Consider the following 17,890-nt stretch of genomic DNA (forward strand, 5'->3'; position numbering starts at 1 on the left):
GCATATAAAGTGATTTTTCTTTACCCATGTAGCTGACACAGCCTCTTAAGGTTTTAACAGCAGTCTGAAAGGAAGTGGGAGACCAAGCGCATGCTTACCCCATAGAGCTCCATACTGAATACGGCTTCCCTGTTAGTAAAAGAGGCACAGAGGGCACGTGCCCTATTTTTTCAGGGCCCTCCCAGGAGGCAAAGCTAGAAAACAGGAACATGTCACGACAGCTACATGGAAGCTCCAGCTTCAGTCCCTGCCCATTAAAAACATATACGAACATTAAAAACACATTGCAGAACATTGGTGATGAAAACATAATTAAAAAGCATGCTGACAAACCTGCAAAGTGTCCCAATTTTCCAAGGACAGTCTCGGATTTACAGAAGCCATCCTGGTTTCTGATTTCATCCCAGAATGTCCTGCTTTTCCTTAGGACGTCCCTATTTTCACTGGAGAAACGTTGGATGGTATGGAGTTATGCGATCCTTGAGCCAAGGAGAAAAGTAACTACAGTGGTACCTCAGGTTACATACGCTTCAGGTTACAGACTCCGTTAACCCAGAAATAGTGCTTCAGGTTAAGAACTTTGCTTCAGGATGAGAACAGAAATCATGCTCCTGCGGCGCAGCGGCAGCAGGAGGCCCCATTAGCTAAAGTGGTCTTCAGGTTAAGAACAGTTTCAGGTTAAGTACGGACCTCCAGAACGAATTAAGTACTTAACCCGAGGTACCACTGTATACAATTTTTAGAAGACATCTGAAGACAGCCCTATATGGAGGGTTTCTTTTTTGGGAATTTTTTTTTAATGTTTGAGTATGCTTTAATATATGTTGGAAGCTGCCCAGTGTGGCTGGGACAACCCAATCAGATGAGGGATATAAATAATAAAATTATGGTTGTGGTTATGACATCCCTATTTTCATCGGATAAATTTTGGAGGGTATATACCGTATTGAGAGACAGCCTAATATTAAAATAGTCACCATAATACCAGTCACCACCCACTCACTTTTACAGGAGGTGTGTTGTCAAGCTGAAAGGTGGGATATACATAAAGAAAGAAATGTGGTACTGTATAATAATAACAACACATGCAAATAATAATATTTATTGACATGATTTTTAAATGCACAATTTATAAGGGGAGCTCCCTTTAAGCAGCAAACATGTTATTGCCCTAGCGCAATGCATTGTGGGCCATAGCATCCCTAAGGCCTTCCTCTTTTGTTGCTATGGAGACGGCCTCCCTGCCCCGCTTTTGTCACGTGACAAAACATAGAGCACGTGATGCATCTTTCCACCCCCCCGCCCACCCCAGTCCGGAACGCCGTTGGCTTAACCGTCTTTCACCACGTACCCCCGTCGTCCTATCGCGAACGGCTTCTTAAGCCTTCGGTCCCGCCCCTTCCCGAGCCCGCCGGCCAATGAGGTTCGGGCTCTGACTTCGCGGCTCTCAGGGCTTTTTGACAGAGGCGGCGTTTCCCTCCTTTCAAAGCCCCGCATACAAACAGCGGCGTCGCGGACGTCGGGTGGGATCGACGTTGCTGCGGGCCAATGAGAACGCGGCGTGGCGAGCCGGAGCCCCTCCCCTCCTCCGGCTTGAGCCAATTGGCGGGCGACGTGCCTCCGTCGGCGTCTTCCTCCGCGGTTCCCTTCTCGCCCAGCGGTGTGGGGCAGGAACATGGCTCCGTGAGGGAGCGAGCTGTCGGTCTCGGGCGGTTGAGGAGGCCGGTGAGGCGTCGGCGACCGTTCCTTCCCCCCCTCCGCCGTCGTCCTTAACCCTTCCGTGCCCGACGGTGGCGGCGAGGACCCTGAGGGAGGGGGCTCAATGCGCAGGCGCGAAGGCCGCTCCCGCCGGGACGCCCCCCGCGCCCCGCCAGCATGAGCCAGACCGCCGCCGTCCTCCCCCCGCCGGGCCCGGCCTCCCGCGCCCTGCATGCCGAGCTGCCCTCTCAGCAGGTGGGTCGCCGCCCGGGGTGCGGAGGGAAGAGGGGGGGGGGTTGCGTGTCCCGCCCCCCTTCGTGGCATGGGCACCGGGCAGGAAGAGGTTAATGGGCCCCGCTTTGGGGAGAAGGGCTTAGCAGCCTTGCAAGTAAGCTGGCGAAAGGGCAGCCAAAATGGTCCAAGGCCTGGAAACGATGCCTTATGAGGAACGGCTAAGGGAGCTGGGCATGTTTAGCCTGGAGAAGAGGAGGTTAAGGGGTGATAGGATAGCCATGTTCAAATATATAAAAGGATCAAAACAAAATAAAAAAATTCCTTCCAGTAGCACCTTAAAGACCAACTGAGTTAGTTCTAGGTATGAGCTTTCGTGTGCATGCACACTTCTTCAGATACAGTTACAGATAGGTAGCCGTGTTGGTCTGCCATGGTCAAAACAAAATAAAAAAATTCCTTCCAGTAGCACCTTAAAGACCAACTGAGTTAGTTATAGGTATGAGCTTTCGTGTGCATGCACACGAGCTTTCGTGTGCATGTATCTGAAGAAGTGTGCATGCACACGAAAGCTCATACCTAGAACTAACTCAGTTGGTCTTTAAGGTGCTACTGGAAGGAATTTTTTTATTTTGTTTCTTCAGATACGTGTGCATGCACACGAAAGCTCATACCTAGAACTAACTCAGTTGGTCTTTAAGGTGCTACTGGAAGGAATTTTTTTATTTTGTTTTGACCATGGCAGACCAACACGGCTACCTATCTGTATATAAAAGGATGTCACATAGAGGAGGGAGAAAGGTTGTTTTCTGCTGCTCCAGAGAAGCGGACACGGAGCAATGGCTCCAAACTACAAGAAAGAAGATTCCACCTAAACATTAGGAAGAACTTCCTGACAGTAAGAGCTGTTCGACAGTGGGATTTGCTGCCAAGGAGTGTGGTGGAGTCTCCTTCTTTGGAGGTCTTTAAGCAGAGGCTTGACAACCATATGTCAGGAGTGCTCTGATGGTGTTTCCTGCTTGGCAGGGGGTTGGACTCGATGGCCCTTCTGGTCTCTTCCAACTCTAGGATTCTATGAAAGCCACTCGCCCGCACGGAAAGCCAAGGTTGGCTGGGCTTCAGTCGGCAGAGCAGGAAAGTCTTCATCCCACGGCCACGGGTTCAAACCCCGCTTTGGGCAATAGGTTCCTGCATTGCAGGGGTTGGGGGCTAGATGGCCCTCGGGATCCCTTCCTAACTATGCAAATCTAGTTACAGATAGGTAGCCGTGTTGGTCTGCCATAGTCAAAACAAAACAAATTCCTTCCAGTAGCACCTTAAAGACCAACTAAGTCAGTTCTTGGTATGAGCTTTCGTGTGCATGCACACTTCTTCAGATACGTATCTGAAGAATACGTATCTGAAGAATTCTTCTTCAGATTCGTATCTGAAGAAGTGTGCATGCACACGAAAGCTCATACCAAGAACTGACTTAGTTGGTCTTTAAGGTGCTATGCAAATCTAGTGGTCCTAAGTACTAAATTAGGGGTCAGCAAAGGTTTCAGCAGGGGGCCGGTCCGCCGTCCCTCAGACCTTGTGAGGGGCCGGACTATATTTTGAAGGGGGGGGGAAATGAACGAATTCCTATTCTCCACAAATCACCCAGAGATGCATTTTAAATAAAAGGACACATTCCACTCATGTAAAAACACGCTGATTCCTGGACCGTCCACGGGCTGGATTTAGAAGGTGATTGGGCCTTAGTTTGCTTACCCATGTACAGTGGTACCTCAGGTTACAGACGCTTCAGGTTACAGACTCTGCTAACCCAGAAATAGTACCTCGGGTTAAGAACTTTGCTTCAGGATGAGAACAGAAATCGTGCTCCGGCGGCGCTGCAGCAGCAGGAGGCCCCATTAGCTAAAGTGGTGCTTCAGGTTAAGAACAGTTTCAGGTTAAGTACGGACCTCCGGAACGAATTAAGTACTTAACCCGAGGTACCACTGTACTAAATGGTGCAGAACTAATCTTCCGTTGGAGATTGGTTTGTTTGATCATTGTAGGGTGAAGAAAATAAGGCTGGTATGAATGGAGGCTGCACTTGCACCACGCATTTGTTGATACTGCTTCTGCTAACTTCTTTGCAGTCATAAAAGCCTCCCAGACTGGCTTTCAGCAATCAGAAACAAGGTGATTCCTATCCTAAGGCTTGCAATCTAAAAGAGAACACGAAAAGGAAAGCATTTAGAAGTGGAGGACCAGGGTGGGAAGTAAACGTAAAGTATTCTCTATGACAAGGGGAGATGAAGCAAATTATATACAAAAACATTGTCTATGTATCCCACCCACCCCAGCTTCTGAAACATTGGGCAAAAAATAGGGGAAGGGTGTAGCCTGCTAGTAGAACATCTGGTTTGCGTGCAGAAGTACCCAGTTTAAACCCATGGTAGAGCTGCTGCTAGACAATGTGGACAACTTGTTGTTGTTCTTTAGTCGTTTAGTCGTGTCCGACTCTTTGTGACGCCATGGACAACTAGATGGACCCAATGGTCTGACTTGGTATGAGGAAGCTTCCTATTTTCATGTAGGGCTTCTTTATTATTGAATACCTTAAGGAGGTATTTTGCCTCTCAATAGGTGGTTTGTTATGAAAATGACATTTGTTTGGATGATGCATGTTCTTTTACCATCTTCAAGTGGCACATTTTTTTCTTAACCAAAATTACCTGATTATAAAGGAAATGAGAGGAGAGCCATTTTTCCTCCCTTTACACTAACATTCTTCCTCCTCCCTCTTGTTTACTTGACGGATGTTTTTGTGAAGATCTTGTTGATGTGACTTGTGTGGTGCTGTGAAGCTTGTTTGGAAAGGGACACGGAGCTTAAGCAAATCTGCAGTTCTTCTGTTTGATGGCTTACCTAAATATAGCATAGTGTGTTTGTAGCTTCAAAGCTCAGCTATTGTCAGCTATCTTTTTGAAGTTCTGCTTCAATCAGTGGTGGAAGGGCTCGGTGATCAGTGCAGTTTCTCAACACCGTCCTTTTGAGATTTATTCTGTTGGCAGACTAAAGATATCTTTTTTCCATTCTGTTGTTTGGAACATGCTTTGTGAAATAGAATCTGCCACTTAGTGCCTTCATGCATGCTTTGAGACTGCATGTGTACCATTAAAAGTTTGCCAAGAGATGAAGTAGATACATGATACCTCAGGTTACAGACGCTTCAGGTTACAGACTCTGCTAACCCAGAAATAGTACCTCGGATTAAGAACTTTGCTTCAGGATGAGAACAGAAATAGTGTGGCTGCAGCGGGAGGCCCCATTAACTAAAGTGATACCTCAGGTTAAGAACAGTTTCATGTTAAGAATGGACCTCCAGAACGAATTAAGTTCTTAACCTGAGGTACCACTGTACTGGTCAACTTACTCTGTGATTGATCCCACTTTCCTCCCTTACCTACTCCGCAGTTGCAAGGATTTCATTTAAAGCTTGGTTGAGGAACCTGTTCCTCTCTAGGTTTTTCTGGATACCAGTGTCTTTCAGCCCTGGCCAGTGTTATAGTGGTAAGGAGTGATGGAAGTTGCAGCCCAGTAACATCTGAAGAGCCCTGAGTTCCCTATCCCTGATTTAAAGGATTAGGCAGAGTCTCTCCTTTAAAGTCTGGCAAGTCAGGTGTATGTTAGCTGCTTGGGTTTTGCTTTCAGATGCAGCACCTCTAGTATTTCCCTGACTATTGCTTATTATTTATTAGCTCTATTTCTATGGCAATCGGTTTTTGGCATCCATCTGTCTCGAGTGACAATGGAGTGCGCCTCTGGGGGTGAAACCACCAAAGCAGCACCAAAGTTAGTTCCCTGGGGTGCAAGCCTGGGCAGTATGTATGGAGGTCCTGGGCTGCCCAGATGACAAAGCCTACCTTGCTGATGTGGTCCAGAGCAGAGCAAGATGTTTGGCGTCAGCAAAATGTTGGGCCTCCTTCTGGCGCCATCCAGCTATCTTAGAGGCTTCACTCTGGATTTGTGTAGGGTTTACTCCTTAGCCTTTCCTTCTCCCGAAGATAACCTGCAAGGCAGCCAGCAGAGGATTAGGATAGTAGTTTTCCTTCTTCTAGATAAGCTACCTTCCCAGGTTGACGAACCCCAGCTGCCCCTCACTTCCTTCTGCAGTGTGTGCAGAAACCACCTTCTTCACCCACCATTGGTTTTGGCTGCTCAATTTGTTGGAGCCTGTCTTCACATGCAGGGGAAGTCCCAAACTCACTGAAAGTTTGAGACCCATTGGCTTACCCTCACTTGGTTTAGCGGGCCAGTCAAAGCCGTTTCTTGGGTGTGGCCACTGTCACATGCTGGCAGCTTCTAGGAGCCACAGGTGAGAGCTGAGTGCTGGGTAGGGACCAAAGGTGGACAAGCCACCCCAGAAGGAGCCAAACATGACCCCCACCAGTGGCACTACCCCTCCCTTAACACCCCACTCAATAGCTGCTTGGTTAATATCTAGTTCTAACGATTAAGAAAAAGCTGGAATTTCTGGGGCAGGAAATAGTTATAAACAGCATAAGGAATTGAGAATAACATAACGTCCCCAATTAGCCATTAGCATATTAACCTTGATGCTCACTTTACATTTTGTTTACACTGCCAAGCAACAAGCATTACTATAAGCAGTGAAGCATTAGATGTGTCTTTATATTAAAATGAATGTGAACTTCTGAATCTTAAGAGGTAATGAGGTTCTTACAAATCTTTGTTTTCCGATTGGCTGTGACTAGGGAGCCTAGTGGAACAAATCATCCCTATAGCTGCAATTCCCCTTGGAAGGATTTCAGTACAAATGTTGGGAGCAGTCACGCTGCTGTCAGTTGATCTCTCAGAAGTTGCAGAGCTGCTTTCGGATGCTTGTTTGACAGATGTCATGCATTTCTACTTAAAAACAACCCATTCCACGCTTGCTTTCTCTTAACAAAACACATTCCTTCCAGTAGCACCTTAAAGACCAACTAAGTCAGTTCTTGGTATGAGCTTTCGTGTGCATGCACACTTCTTCAGATGCTTTCTCTTAGTTCTGGTTGAAGTGATCACAAGTCTTTGCCATCAAATGTAGTTTGAGCATAAGATGGATCTCTAAGGTTTGTTCACACATTCATCTTCACGTGTGGTAGCCATGCTATAATCAGCCAGCCCATGCTAACTTGGTTCTGAGAATACTTAAGACTCCTAAATTTTATGCTCTGCTGTACAAACTGAACACAAGTACTTATACAGTGATTGCAACACCACTATACTACACACAACATTGAGATATGCTGACTTCAAAGGCAGATACAACAGTGTAAATATACAACAGTGTAAATATTTGAGATCTCCATCAGCTGCAACTATGGACAGTGAGTAGTTCTTGCACTCAAGCAAGTTAGCTTCCTGCACTGCCTCAACATTTCAAACTGAAAGTGTTGCCTGTTATGTAAAAACCAGTACAAGTACAGTGGTGCCTCGCAAGACGAAAAGAATCCGTTCCGCGAGTCTCTTCGTCTTGCGGTTTTTTCGTCTTGCAAAGCAAGCCCATTAGCGGATTAGCGCTATTAGCGGTTTAGCGGATCAGCTGATAAGCGGCTTAGCGGATAAGCTGATAAGCGGCTTAGTGGATCAGCTGGTAAGCGGCTTAGCGGCTTAGAAAAAGGGGGGGGGAGAAAACCCGCAGGAACTTGAAAGACATTTTCGTCTTGCGAAGCAAGCCCATAGGAAATTCGTTTTGCGAAGCACCTCCAAAACGGAAAACCCTTTCGTCTAGCGGGTTTTCCGTCTTGTGAGGCATTCGTCTTGCGGGGCAGCACTGTAATGGGAAAGAGAATACTGCTTGCATTAGAGCTACTTACCTTTGGTTTTTGGTTTTTTTCCAGTTGTGGGTGGAACATGGTTTCTTGCATGTTGCAATGGATTTCATGTCCTGAGTATCTGTGGGAGTTACATGACTGTCTATTATAGAACTAGACATCTCTAAATTGATGTAGGCATAACTTTTGTGATTTTCTGCAGATATTGTTGTGGCTATTCAAGGATTGCAAAATCCTTTGGCATAGGCGTTCTATTCTTGGGGTCAGTAGGTTGGAGCAGGGAACTGTGATTGTCTGCTTAACATGGTACAGTGGTGCCCCGCAAGACGAACGCTTTGCAAGACGGAAAACCCGCTAGACGAAAGGGTTTTCCGTTTTGGAGGAGCTTCGCAAGACGAATTTCCCTATGGGCTTGCTTTGCAAGACGAAAATGTCTTGCGAGTTCCTGCGGGGGTTGTTTCCCCCCTTTCCCCCCCTTTTCCCAAGCCACTAAGCCGCTTATCAGCTGATCTATCTGTTCTACCCTGTTTTAAAACGAATGGGCTTCTTAAAAAACAACAAAAGAAATAAAACAACAAAGAAACAAAAAACCCTAAGTACAGTGGTGCCTCGCAAGACGAAAAAACCGCTATACGAAGAGCCTTTCGGAACGGATTAATTTCGTCTTGCGAGGCACCACTGTAGTTAGGGTTTTTTGTTTCTTTGTTGTTTTATTTCTTTTGTTGTTTTTTAAGAAGCCCATTTGTTTTAAAACAGGGTAGAACATTTACCTGTTAAGTCCTCCTTTTTGTCTGGTGCTTGTTGGATAACAAGACTTTCAAGATGTCATGTTGAAAGTGTTGGTGTACATGGAAGAATATAGTAAACTTTGCATTCTTGGATCTAGGGAGCTTTCATATCCCTTTATTTTTTCTGTTAACAGGAAATGAGATTTCATTCTAAATGCCTTCTGCTTGGCTGGAAATTTGCCAGTCTACTTACTTAACTTTTGAGTCCTGTAAATTTCTTGAAGCCATTAGCAGGTTTTGGACCAGAGGAGGTTTGTTTAAAAACTTAGCTTGTAGCTATGCCTGGATAGCTATGCACATTGATAGTTGTCTCAAACCTCACAATTGTACGATATCCAGACTTGTTTTGTTTTGTTTTCTGGTGTTTGTGAGGACAGCTGTCAAACTACATTGTAGGTCACAGAGAAAACTGTGTGGTTTGGCATCTGGGCAAGGGACTGTTTTTGACACAGGAAGGTGTGGGAGGCTTTTGGAATCTGTGGGATATATGAATAAACTCGTAGCTTTCTGCTAAAGCAGCTTTCCTAATTTTTCTATGAGTAAAAAGTAGGTATGACGTCCATACATACCACTTTCACTTCCCTGCTAAGGTCTTTGCTTTAACTCTGCCAGATGGGCGGGGTACAAATAATAAGTTGTTATTATTATTATTATTATTATTATTACTATTATTTATTAACTTCACTAATATTTGCATGTGGAAAATATGCAGCACAATCCTAGGCATGCTTCTACTGAAGTAGGCCCCACTCATTTAGGGTTGCATTTTGTGATAGTTCCTGCAACTTGGAGTTAGCATTTTTGAAAGCAAAAAGTGGACATTGCCGCCTTTCTGGGGAGAGGGTTCTGGCATTCCTAGTTTAGAACTGCAGCATCTTCTGTGAGTTGAACTTTCCTGCCAGTTGGGGCTTATTTGTACTTCTGTTCCTCTGGTCTGTTAAGATCCCTGGGATTTTGAAAGAAATAGTTGGGGTCGTGTTAGAAACTCAGATACATCAGCTAGGTGCCAAATACCTCCTTAAGCCAGGGTTACAGTCGCCAAAACGGAATGCTTAGTTGCCATTTTGGGGCCAGACAGCTCGAAAGTTGTATTTTTCAATTCGACTTTTTGGTGCCCGAAATTCATTCTGATTGTGCAGATGAAATATAATGGATAGAATTCTGCAGGATGTGCTGCTAGTGTGTGAAAACAGTCAAGAACCATGCACCTTCACATGGTGGAGACATCAGGTGCCACCTGGCACCTGGGCATCTTCACTTGGTTGCAAGTTGCTGATAAAAGGTAAAGGTAAAGGACCCCTGACAGTTAAGTCCAGTCGCAAATGACTCTGGGGTTGCGGTGCTCATCTCGCTTTACTGGCCAAGAGAGCCGACGTTTGTCCTGTCCTCAGACAGTTTTTCCAGGTCATGTGGCCAGCACAGCTAAGTCGCTTCTGGTGAACCAGAGCAATGCACGGAAACGCCGTTTACCTTCCCGCCAGAGTGGTACCTATTTATCTACTTGCACTTAGACGTGCTTTTGAACTGCTAGGTTGGCAGGAACTGGGACCGAACAAGGGGAGCTCACCCTGTCGCGGGGATTTGAACCACCAACCTTCTGATCTGCAAGCCCAAGAGGCTCAGTGGTTTAGACCACAGCACCACCCGCATCACAAGTTGCCGATAGGTAAAGGTAAAGGGACCCCTGACCATTAGGTCCAGTCGTGACCGACTCTGGGGTTGCGGCGCTCATTTCGCTTTATCGGCTGAGGGAGCCAGCGTACAGCTTCCAGGTCATGTGGCCAGCAGGACTAAGCTGCTTCTGGCGAACCAGAGCAGCACACGGAAACGCCGTTTACCTTCCTGCCAGAGCAGTACCTATTTATATACTTGCACTCTGACGTGCTTTCGAACTGCTAGGCTGGCAGGAGCAGGGACCGAACAACGGGAGCTCACCCCATCACGGGGATTCGAACCGCTGACCTTCTGATCGGCAAGTCCTAGGCTCTGTGGTTTAACCCACAGCGCCACCCGTGTCCCTCAGGTTGCCGATAGTCAGGTGCAAAATCTCCCTAGCGAATTCTGAATGCTGAGTTGAAGTGGACTTTGCCGGTTTCCTTACTTCTTTCTCCAGGGGAGAAAGCAAATGCTCCAACATGACTCTGATACTGCAGCAGTCAACACATTTGACACTAGTATGAGGCTTCTGGTCGTTGTCTAGCACAATTCATGAGGAAAAATGAATAGAAGGAGTTGGCTACTATGATGAGAACTTTGATTATTAATTGGCCCAAAATGTACTGCACTTTTATCAGCAAACACCTATACAAAGTAACAGTTACAGTTTTTCAAAGCTGCATTGTAAACTTTCACTTACCTCTACAAAGCCACGAAGAAAGTTTAGCAAGAATGTTTAGTAGCACAATAATAAGTGTCATTTAAACCAGTGTTTCCCAACCGGTGTTGCCTGGTGTGCCTGGTGTGCCAGACGTTGCCAGACGTTGCCTGGTGTGCCGCGGGAAAAATTAAAAAATTCGAAAGATATCCGGAGAGGCGGCCTTCGGGCGAGTTTTAATTTTAATTTTCCTTCTCCCACTTAATGCCCCACACTCGCCCGAGCAGCTTGCAGTCCTCGGTAACCACGGCGACCCGAGGGAGGGGAGGGAACAGGGAAGTCGAGGGCGGCGGCGAGCCGCGATGACGTCAGTGGGCCGCGCCGCCTCGCCCTGGCACGGTGTGAGAGCCCCGGCTCGTGGCGCGAGCTTCGGAATAAGTGGGATCCGCGTGCGCGAGACCGAGATCGCGGGTAAGGAGCTCAGCCCTGGGCAGGAGGAAGCGGGGCCGCGCGTGCGGGCCACATCCCCACAGAGAGCGAGCCTCCCCCGGCCCACCACTCCGGGCAGGTCCACTCGCATGAGGGGGCGGCGATGGCGACGGCCGGCAGCTTGCCTGCAATGCCATCCCTCGAGCAGGCGAGGAGCCCGGAGGCTACCAGATGCGAGTCCTCTTTCCCACCCTGCTCGGGAGTCCAGAGCACTTGGTCGCATTCAGGATCTAGAGTGGGGAAGCGGGGCTTGTGTCTGGGCTGGACACATTGGGCTGCCTGTGCTGCTCGACCTGCGGGGAGAAATCAGGGTGGGAGTCACGACCGTGAGGCAGGGCTGCCAAGTGTGGCAGAAGAGGACACGGCCGTCGCACCTGTCCTTAGGTAGGAGCTTCTTCCGTGTCAACCTGCTGCCCTAAAGTCTTGGCTTTTTTCTTGGCTTTTTGGCGGTTGGCACAGAAGGAAGGCAAGGGGGAGGGGGGAAAATTGAAACTTACACTTTCGTGCATCCCTCCCGGTGTGACGCTGCGCGCTGACGTCACGGGGCTGTAATGGTGGTGTGCCTCGAGATTTTTTTCATGAAGCAAGTGTGCCTTTGCCCAAAAAAGGTTGGGAAACACTGATTTAAACTAAAGCTATTTTCAGTTGGTCTAGACAGTTGTCCGTAATTCCGGGAAATAAGTTCTGCAACTCTGCAGGATTAAGTGGTAAAACTGAGTGGCATGATTTTTGTCTTATGTAGTGACTACGAAGACATTGTGGCACAACATAAAAGCACGAGAGAGAGCTTAACATTGTGGCCCAGGAATTCTTTGTGATTGCAATGGGGAAACCTCTGTGCCTTTAGGAATGGGGACCTTGTGTGCCAGTGAGAAGCAGGTTCCCTGAGTTTGGTTGGTGCATTCTGGTCTGTCTACCCTCCTTCCTTTCAGATAGTGTTTAATCAAGAGGTGCCCGGGTTGAGCCTAGCTGTCAGTCATAACCTTCAGCAACCTGGGTACCAGTTGGTGTACTGTACTTCTGCATGCTTGAATCCCTAGAAGATCTAAATATTCAAATTGTGTTGCCTTAAAAGTTGAGGGGTTGGAAACTTGTTTTTGACAACTTAAAAAAACTTTTTTGAACAGTGATTGAGGTCTTCAAACAAGCAAGGAGGTAGGCTGTAGTAGTGCTGTCCAGGCTCTGTGGGTAAATCTGCTCTATAATTCTCATGTCCAAACCTTCTATAACTGATTTAGAAAAATCACACAAAGAGATTAAGGTTAAAATACCAAATTCTCAGCATGCACTGTACATTAGAAATATTCTAACAGGCAATAAAATTAATCAGGAGTATGAAGCATAATGAAATTAATATACGCAAAGAAGGACCAGTTGAGAATATTAATATCCACGGCAACACTGGCTAATTCGTTTTTCTTCAGATGCAATCACATTTTGCACATCAAACAGAAGACAGGATAGATAATGTTCCATAATAATTGTAGCTAAACCATGCTGTACTACTTAGTTATTTGATAACCACAATTTGTGCCCTGTAGAATTTCACCATGTGTTGTTCCAGTCAGACTTCAGATTCAGGCACATTAGTTGTCAGAGTGGTAGGGAAAGCTGGTCAACCAGTAACTTGGGTAGCTTAAAGATGTCAGTCTGTGGTGTGGTGTTAGTCATGGATCAATTGCAGCCTCAGATATTCTCCAGGCTTCCCTTGTCCGGCATCCGCATCCATCCAGTGCAGAAAGAGTTTTTTGTATTGATAGCCTCTGCATTTTACAGATGATGGAACATTGTGTTTACTACGGCTGAATTACAAAGAAAGCGCTCCGTCTTAACTTTTCAGCTTCAGGTCCTCATAGCCTGCCAAATGGTGACTCTAGTGTAATATGAACAATACAGGGGAAATGCCTGGAAGAATCTGATACTTCAAGGCACAAATTGCCAAAGAAGATACCCCAGAAGCTTCTCCAGCACTTATTTTGTAAGCCTATATGTTGCTTCTGGAATCCTCTTCATGAGATTATAGGAGTTCTGAGTTCACCCTCTGCAGATCGTACACCCCACCAGCTCTCTGAAGCTGGGTAATCCCCCTTCTGTTATTCTGGAACACTTAGTTGAAACCTGGTGGTGGAAAGTGAGGACAGAGTACTTCAGGAAATGGTTTGAGGAAGTGGCAACCCCTGAAAGGAGAGCCTTGAAGCGTAGGTAGGGGATAAGCTTGAGGGGCTGAAAGGGTTTGCACTGCTTATGTGAGGTTCCTCCAGGCAAAAGTCATAGAATCATAGAATCATAGAGTTGGAAGAGACCACAAGGGCCATCGAGTCCAACCCCCTGCCAAGCAGGAAACACCATCAGAGCACTCCTGACATATGGTTGTCAAGCCTCTGCTTAAAGACCTCCAAAGAAGGAGACTCCACCACACTCCTTGGCAGCAAATTCCACTGTCGAACAGCTCTTACTGTCAGGAAGTTCTTCCTAATGTTTAGGTGGAATCTTCTTTCTTGTAGTTTGCATCCATTGCTCCGTGTTCAAAAGTCAAAAAGAGAAAGTCAAAAGAGGACTCTGTTACTTGTAGGTCACCAGTTGAGTGCGGCCATATTTAGACAATGGCCGGAGACCGCAGAGAGAAAAGGCATTCCTATCCATATTGTGCTTCTCATTTGTGTGCAGCGTCTTTCAGATCGTACCAGGTGTTCAGGGATGTGTGTGAAATACTAATCTTTTCTTACCACTGTGGAAAGTAACACAACAGCTGAAGGAGGTAGGGGAAAGTGACGGTGGTACAGTGCTGTTGAAAAAAGCTGTTAATTCCTCTTAGGGCTCAACCAGACTTCCTTCTCTGCTGTGTTTCTAGGCACAAGTCCAAGTGGGATTTTGTTGTTGTTCTCCCGGTGCTTTCTCTGGGAAAACCCGTGTTATACCACTGATTCAGAGCAAACGGCATTCAAATTTTCCATGGACTGCCATTAGCATGGTAAAATACGGAGTTTTCCTGGGAAGGGTGGTGCAAATAGAAGTCTGGATGAGCCCCTACTCTGCAAAAATCCTGGTGGTTCCATCCTTGTGTACATAGAAAACGGAGACAAAATAGTTCTTCTGCCCTTTGGCTTACTTCAGCTTCAGTGTTGGTTTGTGAGATGCACCCAGGGGTGGCTAATGTTTTCAGTAAATGTGCAGCAAGTCAAGTCCACTGGGGCTGAGAGTGCCGCTCTGATAATTGGTGCAATTCTCTAGTCTAGGGTTAGCCAGTGTGGTACCCTTCTGATGTTGCCTCACTACAACTCGCATCATTTCTGGCCCTGATAAGGAATGTTTGGCAACAGTTGGGTATGGTTGGTGGCACTCTTGAGGAACCCTAAGAAATTTGAAAACCTGTGAGAAGTTGAAATCCTGTGCTTCAGTACTTTAAGGGAAAATTAGGGATCAAAGAGGTGTACGGTGCTGTGAAACATGCTGAAGTTAAGAGAATAAAATTACGTTTTACTTGGATAAAAAATCAGTTTTTACATGTTGAATGAATTGCGTGGCGAGTTCCCGCCTCCCCCCTCCAAAAATAAAGACACGAGACACAAGAATTCGAGTTAATGGGTCAAATTAGGCCACAACTTTATTGATTACAGGAATTGAGCGGTATTGGCTTAGGCATTGGTCCTAACAACTAACCGGCTGCAACCCGTTTGCTTGAAGACCGGTAAGGGGTTTTTTTTTTTATTGATTTTCAGTTTTAAAACAAACAAAACAAACAAAACACCAACAAACAAAAACATACACACATGTATAATTTCAAATCCATAATTTCATAAACCTTCTTTCTCGGACTTCCCCATACCTCACCCTCTCTGCATCCTTATTTTACAGTTTTTCAGCAACCCCTTAGTCCAATTATATATATAACTTATTCATTCTCTATTTCATCTTGGTTCATCAAATAATTTCCGCTGCAATTCTGCATCTTCCTTTCCCTGACATTTTAGCATTCATCAATTTTACAATAATTCTTAAGATAAACTTTAAATTTCTTCCAATCTTCTTCCACCGTCTCTTTCTCTTGGTCACGGATTCTGCCGGTCATTTCTGCCAGTCCCATAAAGTCAATCACTTTCGTCTGCCATTCTTCCACTGTAGGTAATTCTTGCATCTTCCAATACTTTGCTAAAAGTATCCTTGCTGCCGTGGTAGCATACAAAAAGAAGATCTTGTCCTTTCTTGACACCAGTTGGTCAACCATGCCCAGGAGAAATGCCTCTGGTTTCTTATGAAAAGTACATTTAAGTACCTTCTTAATTTCATTATAAATCATTTCCCAGAAGGCCTTAATCTTTGGGCAGGTCCACCAAAGGTGAAAAAAGGTACCTTCAGTTTCATTACATTTCCAGCATTTATTGTTGGGCAAATGATAAATCTTCGCAAGCTTGACTGGGGTCATGTACCACCTATAAATCATTTTCATAATATTTTCTCTTAAGGCATTACATGCCGTAAATTTAATACCGGTGGTCCATAACTGTTCCCAGTCAGCAAACATAATGTCATGACCAATGTCCTGTGCCCATTTAATCATAGCTGATTTGACTGTCTCATCTATTGTGTTCCACTTCAGCAGCAAATTGTACATTCTTGATAAATTCTTAGTATTGGGTTCTAACAATTCTGTTTCTAGTTTCGATCTCTCCACCTGGAAGCCAAGTTTCCTGTCTTGTTTAAAAGTCTCCATTATTTTATAATAATGGAGCCAATCTCATACCTTGGACTTTATTTTCTCAAAGCTCTTTAATTTAAATTTACCATTTTCTTGTTCTAAAATTTCAGAATATTTTGGCCATTTAGCTTCCATATTAAGTTTCTTCACCTCCTTAGCCTCCATTGGTGATAACCACCTAGGAGTTTTATTCTCCAACAAGTCCTTATATCGAGTCCAAACATTGAATAATGCTTTCCTAACCACATGATTTTTAAAACCTTTATGAGCTTTAACCTTGTCATACCATATATAAGCATGCCAACCAAACCTATTGTCAAACCCTTCCAAATCCAAAATGTCAGTGTTCTCAAGAAGTAGCCAATCCTTCAACCAGCAGAAAGCTGCTGATTCATAGTACAGTCTTAAATCCGGCAGGGCAAACCCCCCTCTATCTTTTGCATCAGTTAATATCTTAAATTTAATTCTGGGCTTTTTGCCCTGCCAGATAAATCTAGATATATCTTTCTGCCACTTCTTGAAACAGTCTAGTTTGTCCACAATCTGTAATGTCTGAAACAAAAATAACATTCTTGGCAAGACATTTCATTTTGATCACAGCAATTCGACCTAGCAAGGAAAGCTTCAGGTTCGACCATATTTCTAAATCTTTCTTTACTTCTGTCCAACATTTGTCATAATTGTCTTTAAATAAATTCACATTTTTAGATGTCATATTGATCCCCAGATATTTCACTTTCTTAGCCACCATTAACCCAGTTTCGCTTTGGAATTTCTCCCTTTCAACATCTGTTAGATTTTTTTCCAAGACTTTAGTTTTTTGTTTATTAAGCTTAAATCCTGCAACCTGGCCAAAGAATTGAATTAGTTCTAAAACTCTTTTTGTACTAGTGTCTGGCTCTTGTAAAGTCAGTACTAGGTCATCTGCGAATGCCTTCAGTTTATATTGTTTGGCTCCGACCCAGATTCCTTTTACCAGCTGGTCCCCCCTAATCATGTTTAATAAAACCTCCAGAACTGATATAAAAAGTAATGGTGATATTGGGCACCCCTGCCGTGTCCCTTTTTCTATAGGAAGTTCATCAGTAACCACATTATTTACAATTAATTTTGCCTTTTGTTCAGAATAAATTGCACCTATACCATTTTCAAACCTTTGGCCTACCCCCATCCCATGGAGATTCTTCTTCATAAAGTTCCAAGAAATATTGTCAAATGCTTTCTCTGCGTCCACAAATATTAATACTGCCTTTGTATTAATATTTACTGTCAACATTTCTATAATGTCAATTATATTCCTTACATTATCTGATAAATGTCTTCCTGGGAGAAAGCCTGCCTGGTCCTTATGAATCTCCTCCACCAACACCCTCTTAAGTCTTTTTGCTAAAATGTCAGCAAATATTTTATAATCCACATTAAGTAATGATATTGGGCGGTAGTTCTTAATCTGATTTTTTTCAGTTTCGGACTTTGGTATAAGTGTAATGAAAGCTTCTTTCCACGATTCAGGTGCCTTTTTCCCCTCTAGTATTTCGTTACAAACCTCCTTCAGCGGCTGTATTAACCATTCCTTCAACGCTTTGTAGTATCTGGAGGTTAGTCCATCTGGTCCTGGAGATTTACCTAGTTGCATATTTTGAATGGCTCCCTCTATTTCTTGGTCTGTTATTTTCTCATTTAAAATCAGCATACTTTGTTGCGAGATTTTTTGTAATCCATATTTCTTAAGAAAGTCTTCTATATCTCCTTCGTTTTCCGGCCCCTGTGCATATAATCTTCTGAAATAACTCTGAAAGGAATTTCTGATCTCATTTGGTTTAATGACATTCTTTCCATCCACCGGTAAGGGTTAACCACCAGT

The 17,890-nt window shown here is 44.9% G+C and overlaps 1 protein-coding gene across 1 annotated transcript in view; it reads left to right on the plus strand.

The window, feature by feature from the left end:
* Positions 1-1,627: 1,627 nt before the first annotated feature.
* UVRAG (UV radiation resistance associated) overlaps positions 1,628-17,890 on the plus strand; it is an 86,817-nt gene continuing 70,554 nt past the window's right edge. The window contains exon 1 of the mRNA XM_081860380.1: positions 1,628-1,953. Within this exon, the coding sequence (XP_081716506.1) occupies positions 1,876-1,953 (78 nt within the window). The 5' untranslated portion in view covers positions 1,628-1,875. The remainder of the gene's footprint in view (positions 1,954-17,890) is intronic.

Source organism: Podarcis erhardii (genome assembly GCF_964252035.2).
Source record: "Podarcis erhardii genome assembly, chromosome: 4".
Classification (NCBI taxonomy): Eukaryota; Metazoa; Chordata; class Lepidosauria; order Squamata; family Lacertidae; genus Podarcis; species Podarcis erhardii.